Source organism: Cyphomyrmex costatus, unplaced genomic scaffold, assembly GCF_001594065.2.
Source record: "Cyphomyrmex costatus isolate MS0001 unplaced genomic scaffold, Ccosl1.0 scaffold72, whole genome shotgun sequence".
Lineage (NCBI taxonomy): Eukaryota > Metazoa > Arthropoda > Insecta > Hymenoptera > Formicidae > Cyphomyrmex > Cyphomyrmex costatus.
The window spans coordinates 1,032,678-1,040,220 of NW_017280289.1; the positions used below are offsets into that span (position 1 = coordinate 1,032,678).

Sequence of the window (7,543 nt, forward strand, 5' to 3'; positions counted from 1 at the left end):
GAAGTGCCATCGTGGAATATTCCGCCTCGCGTCCACCTTCTGTTCTTCTCTCTTCGTTTCCGCTTCCTCCTTAACGTGGCCTCGTCCAGAATTCGCTGTACGCAACGTCGACGTCCGTTTCATCGACAAATGCTCGTTCCGGGACGATGTCGATATCTGTTCTCCGAAAATTCGTATTTAGTCAATAAAATCGGCGCTCGTTCCACTAATTTAAGACCATCTTGCCATTTTACTACGGTTATGTCTGTCTTTTTTTTTTTTATAATTCATCGGAGGAACGTTTTTTTCTGTCGTATCTTTTCTAGTCTTCTCCGATCTCTTTTTCTATTTTTATTTTTAGGCACAACACATCGTTTCTGGAGTCTTTATAGTCTTTTGGTTGTTTTACACCGCAACTGTAGCCGGTACCAGCGTTCGGTCCTAATTCTGCTGCAGTGACCACCACCGAATTTATATACGTTTACGAATGCTTAGAAAGAGCAGCACTCGCGACGGAAGGCGGGAGACTCGCGATAAGAGTGCTTCGTGTTCCATACCTGCCTACCGTTTTTCATATCATCGACGATATCATACGTTCATCGTCCAAATACGCCGCTTTTCGATTCACGATTCTGTTGTTACTGCATTTGCAGGCGTTCATCCTCGATGCCGAAGAGATGACTTTTTTCGTATACCGTTCCTGCACCCAAGCTCACATCACCCCGACGAACGTCAACTAAGGAGCTTAGATTCTTTGACGTCGGACACGGAATGATCGATATCTGTCTTCACATTTTTAGACACTTCGCAAGGATCACAAGCGCAACAAAAGTCTTCAGGATCTTCGAAAGGACAGTAGAGGCCGTAAGAGCAGAGGCAACAGAATTCGCAATCTCTCAATTGGTATCTTTGATACCAATGGCTGTAAGAATCGACGTGATGACTACAACTTGTAAGTCGATTAAAGCAGCAACAATCAGTGATCGTGGTGGTAGTGGTGGCGACGTCTACGGATACGACGTTATCACCGATATCGTCGCATCACGAGGAACACGCCATCCAGTTGCAGGTGCACGTATAGCATGCTGTCGTGGGTATCACGGGCGCGTAGTAATAACCGTTAGCGTAGACGTAGGTGGCAGGCGGACCTTGCGGCGCCTGCTGATGACTCGTCAATCGCTGCTGCTGCTCCTGGCAGAGCACCTGGTAGGCAAGGTTTTGAATCAATGCGAGTGTCTGCCGTCGCTCGTGGCCCATCAGGCACACGGTAGACTCCTCGACAACGCTATGCAGCAGCATCAGGTACTGATATTTGAGGGTCTCCTCCTCGGGCCCAACGAAATGATTCCACAAGTAGTTCTCAAGTTTGGAGCGCTGTTGTCCTATGTCCGGGAAATCAATGAAGAATCTCGAACACATATATCGTTCGAGCGTCTTGATGTAATCCGGCTGAGACGGTTTGTACATCTTCACCAATAGGTTGCAATATTTGAGTAGGCCACCGCCGCGTATCTCTTCAGGATGCCTCGTCGAGATGAGCTTCTTGTGCAGATGATAGAGCGCTTCCTGAAAATCACCGTAGACGGACTCACCAACCACGGTCGGGTAGAAGTTCTCGGCGATTGGCAGCTTGCTGCACTCGTAGAACAGCAGCAAGGAATCGAGAACGATTTGAAAGGAGTCAACGGAGAATTCAAATTGCCGTCTCATCGAGTCGACGAACTTGAGCTCGACGTTTCGGTGGCCCCGGGAGTTGCCGAGGGAGATCAGGGACCACCGATCGCCGTCGTTGTTCACTTTCACCATCTTGCTTACGTAAGCCTCCTTCAGACTGCAGGTGGTGATGCGTTTGCGGCTCACACCTTCCGGCAGCAAGTCGAACAGGGAGCCGAGCACTGCGGCCTTGACCTTGTCGTAATTACGGCCGCTGGACAGCTCGACCGCGAAGATAAGGTCCAGGTCGTTGTACGGCTGGGACTCGGTGGCCAGCACGTGGGAAGCGGCGCCACCGTTCAGCCGAATGTCGCGTACCCTCATGCCGGCACCCCCGTTACTTGGATCGGTTTCTAGTTTACTGCGCACCACCGTCACGAGATCCCTCAATCGGACCTCCAAGGTGGGGAAGTTCCCTCGGCCGTGAATGCTGACGACTTCGTTCATCACGTCGTTCAGGCGGCGAACCTGTTCGAAACTCAGTACCGCCAACCTCTGCTGAGGATCCGGACAATCGGTAGCATTGCTGTTACTGTTGTTATTATTGTTATTGTTGTGATTATTGTTATTGTGGGTATTGTTATTATTGTTCGTGTTGTTATTGTTGGTCTCGTTGTTAAGATCTTCATTGCCGATGCCGTTGGTCTTACTGCCGTTTACTTGGCAGAGCGACTCCATCATAGCGACCCGATACTGGCGTTCTTCGCCGATCTCCAGAGAGCCACACTGCAACAAATACAAAAGACGAAACTTTTACGTGACTATCTTGCAAGCGACATAGAATTACGTAAATGAACATTATTCGTAAATGTTTTAATTTTATTCAATTGAAGAAAATAAAATCAAAACTTTCTATTTTTTGTTGTAAAGGATTTTATAAAATATTTGTAAAGAGACAGTATAAAAACACAAAAGTGTGTTCTTGTATTTTCATAAAGTTCTCTCGATATTATATTTTTAAACGATTTATTATCATATTATTCGCATTAATCCAATAATGACAGTAATAAATTAAACAAACGCGATTTTTTCTAAACTATATTTATCCCCTTTAAAAAAATGTGCGGATATGTGCAGATAAGATATGCAAATATATTATACATTAATACGGAAAATTGTATCTTCCTGATAAATATGGAATCGCGATAAAATAAAGCCTTTGTATGTTAATGCTTTCAAAACTCGCGTGTGCTGTACAATGTCACACTCTGACTAACAAGACTAAAGGTCGGTAAAGGTGAAAAAAAAGGTTTTTAGCATCTCTCCCGCGTGCATTGCGCGAATTTCCGATGAGTGCATCACCGAGCGCGCCCTTCGGCGAGTATCTATGTCATGGTGCTCAAAGTGTACGGGTGCATAGCGAGAAAATGCCACGAGGTTATGTCCGGGTGTGCGACGTACGCGAGTCAGTCAACCAACGTGTACATAAAGCCCTCGGCTATTGGCTTTCATACGCGGGTGTCGTTCAGAAAAGTGCAACAAGTCGCAAGAAATTCTAGCAGTCAAAAGGATATCGCATTATGCGATATTTCGACGTAATACGATACCTTTTTGATTATATTATAGAATTTCAATTGCGCAATATTCGAACACGCACTTCATTATCAAAAGTAGGGCGAATATACGTATTTATTCGATAATCTACCGAAATATAGTTTAGAAATTAATCTTTCGATATGAGATCAAAATCGATATTTTTCTTGACAAAAATACCAATAAAAACCAATATACATTATGACGTCATTTGTAATGAATTTCTAATTCGTATCCGGTATTCAAGTTTGAATTGCTGTGCAGAGCTTTATCCGGCACCAACTTGTCGCCAGAAATCAGCCTATCGGTTATTATCAGACTTGCTTGTTTGTGTACCGTACGTGTTTCCGTGATAATAAGTATATCTCTTTGAAAGCAATTATGTCACGAACCAGATTCGTAGTAAGACGTCACGAAAGATATGTGATCGTAAATTCAATCTGTAATCTCAAACAGCTTTTAGAAACGCAGTGTAAAGTCTAGGTATACGCTAAATAATCGTTCGAATTCGATAAGTATCTTCTCATTTAACTATAGATTATCGAACTAACTCAATCACAAATATTTGCTAAAAAAAATCAAACAGTTCAATTTTCCTTTTGTTATAGTTGCGAAACTCTTACTAAACTATAATGTTCAGTATTACTAGAATATAATAGTATTTAGTATTTATTTTAGTTTCTTGAAATAAAATAATATCTTTTAATTAATATAAATAAAATAAATTTTATAAAGCGCTAGCGTCAATAACTGTGTTAGAGATTTTGGCGTCAATTCCGGAAGGTCGATAGTTGTGAGAAAAAGGTGGCCATCAACTTTATTGGAAGTATCTCTCGAATTGCAGCTGATCGAAGATCAGCGAATGAAAGGAGTCAACGAAGACGAAAGGAAACGCTGCGAGAGTTCTAGAACGTCCTATATTATACGAGGCTGAGAAAGCTGGCGTCGATTTAGCGAAGGTCATGTCTCGAGATGAACTGAGAAGTCCGAACTAAACTTCGGTCTTGTATTAAACAATTAAAATGTTGAAATTAGTCTTGATTGAGTGTCACAGGAAGGAATTGATTGGATAAAGTACGATGATAAAATGCATTTCCGGCATGCTATTTCCGTTTCGTCCGATATATTTACGATATATATAAAAAAACATCAATTTCCACAAGCTATAGTCTCTTTCATTCTATAGACAACGTTTGGAAACAATAAAGCGATTTATCATCTATGTCAAATCTACGCACAATCATGGATATGCTTTTGACACGTATAAAGTAAATCGCTATTATCACTTATTGACAGGAGGAAAAACAGGCGTTTTCGAAACATTTTGTCGGCGTAATATTTTCAACCTGTCTACGTATCGATACAAAAAAAGTATCCTGAGGCGCAGCTAGTATTTTTCCTATTATCATGTCGTTAGCTTTATTGAAATATTTACAATCACGTTTCGAAAAATGTTGTGCCACGATCTACATGGAAAGAATAATTTTGTTGAAGTATCTAAAAATTTAGGCACAAATACAAATCTGAAAATAATTTTGTTAGACATAAAAATGATTTTATAGGATGCTCAAGCATGATGAGCAATACTGCAAAAAGTGTTAACATTTTAGCAACCAGCTGAGCTGCGTATAATTATTTTGATGATTTCACAAAATTATTTTCAAATCTGTAACTAAATGTTCAGATACTTTAGCGAAACTGTTCTTTCTGTGTACGAAAACGAATATTGATAATAGATAGGTTAGGCTCCTTGCTTTTAAATAATTAATTAAAAATGCCGTTATTTTACGTATTATACTATTTTCAAACGAGTTCATTATGTTAACAATTTAGTAGTCCTAATTTGTCTGGAGATAATTTCAACATGATAAATTCGCACGTTTATCAGATATGAATTATATAAGCAAAATGGTTACTCACATAAGTCGTTGTATTCTCAAACGTTATTATTATTATTATTATTATTATTATTATTGATCCATGAAAAGAAAACGAGCAAGCGAATTTTCAACCGGCGCGCACCTTCTTTTTAAACTCTAACATGACAATAAAAAGCACCACCTGTAGCGATTTGGAACGTACACCGGACACGTTATCGCCACTGCATAGTATTCCCTTAATGTCGGTATACGCGATAACGTAAAAATAGACGACTTCGTAAAAGAAGTCTCTCACATAAGTCAGAATTGTGACAAATCACTTATCCGGCACTTCACATCCAAAAAAAAATATAGACATCCAAAATTATTTACTGGAAGCGAGTTCAACGAGCGGTGCGCGTTCCTCAAATCGACGCTCTTCAGTGGGCTGCGTAAAGACGCAATAACGATGAAGAAACTAGTACCCACACACAGATCCACAGGTGCGAAGCAAACAAACGCGTTTCCCAGAAGGCCGCGGAAGGTCGTGTAAACGCAGGAGCGCGTCGAGAATCACCAGGAAAGACGCAACAAAGAGAGACGTGGGATATATCTATTTAAAAAAAATATATATATACACTGACTAAACAGATAGTACCAACGTCAGACTGGTTGCGTTATTCAAAGAGACCCGCAGCTGATGAGAGACACCAGCGAACTGAGGCCGTGCGAGTGAAAGGCGGAGGAGCGGCTAGACTGGTGGTGGCACAGCAGCGTCAGCAACGGCAGCAACAGCAACCGCAACCACAGCATCAGCATCAGCACCAGCAGCAATACCAGTGACACTTGGGGGGTGTAGGAGGGTAAACCAGTACGAAGCCCTCTACTACTGCTACTACTGCTGCTAGCACCGCCACCACCACCACCACCACCACCACCACCACCACCACCATCATCACCCGCTACCATTAGTAGACGTAATCCTGGACCATAGACGTAGATCGTATGTGCGCATCCTCGATCACTTCGTCTCTGTCTTTCTTATTCCCCTCCGCTCCGCCTATTGCGCGTGCGCACGGGATAGTGAATGCTCCAATGCTTTCTATGACGTCACACGGAAGACTGCGGGGGCGGCTCTGAATGAAGATCGTAGTTCGTGAGGGTAGGTTCTATTTGGTTCTCTCTTCCTCTCGCTCATCCTCTTCTCTTGAATATGGGGTGTCCCAGAGGTATCAAGCGTGTCGGTAGTTAGGAATTAATGGCTGGGGAATTGTAGAAAACCAGGATCGCAGAATCACTACGACGAAATGAACCTTAAGGCGGTGAAATATTGTGCAATATAATAGAATCTTTTCCTTTCGTCTGATTAACGAATATCTATTTTGCAGCAAATTTAAATTGATCTCGTTTTGCAAAAGTGCGTAAATATTCGTCGGGTCCCGTTGGGGTTGTAAAAAAGTCTTTCGTCGTCACGTCCTGTACTTATACGTAGTAAATTGAAATACCGAGAAACTTCAGCAGAATTAAATCGCCGCTCGGCTTTTCATATGAAATATGTATGGCGGAATGTGTAGCAATATGTTGATATTAACTTATTTCGACTTGAACGGAACGTCTTTTCCGGAACGCGCTATTTGTCTAAATTAAAAAGTAAACCATATTTTTCTGCAGAATATCAGAGAAATATTTCTCTCAGTGACTTGCAAACTTTCGCAACACCGTTTTACACTGGAAAAATATCGAGAAATGAAGGGGAAGAATCGTTTCTTTCTGATACTTTCGATATATTATCGTTAGATTCACGAAATAACTTTTCACGGAACAATTAAATCCCCGTGTTAGATACCAGCGGAAACGAAATAGGAATACGCAATTGTTCATCGAAAACGAAAGTGCATCAGCGAATTGAATTGCTCCGCGACTCGGAAAGAACTCGGCGGAGCTCCTCTTGGCCGCCACGAAGTCGGCAACACCCGGTGTACACCGGAGGAGCCGGCGTACGAATGCGGGGGGGTATGCGTCACAGAGATAGGTATATATATATATATTTTATATACGTATACATATATTTCTGGACGCCTACGCGCTTCGGCATCGGGGAGATGGTCTGGACCAACGAGGCGACTCGCCAAGTACTATCGATTTTGTCCGACACCCGCAGTCGTCAACCCACGTCAAAACCGGTCGGGGTGTCGCGCTTACATTACGCGCCCGCGTTATTTTGCATCGCGTAACAAGAGTACCCCTGCCCCGCTCTCCTCCGCACCCTTAATCCTCTCCCCGGCCGATTTTATCGCAAGCGAGGGAAATTTGCTGGTGATGGTTATTTATCGCCCGGGTCCCAGGTACCTCGAATAAAGGTTCCATGTCATTTCATTTTGCGCAGACTCGGTGACATTCTGAATGTCGCGCGCCGCGACGAAACTCTTTTCCCTCCCTCCTCCTCCTCCCCCCCCCCC

At 42.7% G+C, this 7,543-nt stretch overlaps 1 protein-coding gene across 6 annotated transcripts in view; it reads right to left on the bottom strand.

Moving 5' to 3' along the window:
* Positions 1-364: 364 nt before the first annotated feature.
* Positions 365-7,543, bottom strand: part of LOC108780678 (protein FAM46C) — a 126,318-nt gene continuing 119,139 nt past the window's right edge. For 4 of the 6 annotated variants that reach the window (XM_018548479.1, XM_018548482.1, XM_018548480.1 and 1 more), the window contains exon 2: positions 365-2,418. In XM_018548479.1, the coding sequence (XP_018403981.1) occupies positions 1,021-2,418 (1,398 nt within the window). In that variant the 3' untranslated portion in view covers positions 365-1,020. Of the gene's footprint in view, positions 2,419-5,145; positions 5,156-5,573; positions 5,639-7,543 lie in introns of those variants that run through there. The other 2 variants (XM_018548483.1, XM_018548481.1) reach the window with 2 other exon arrangements.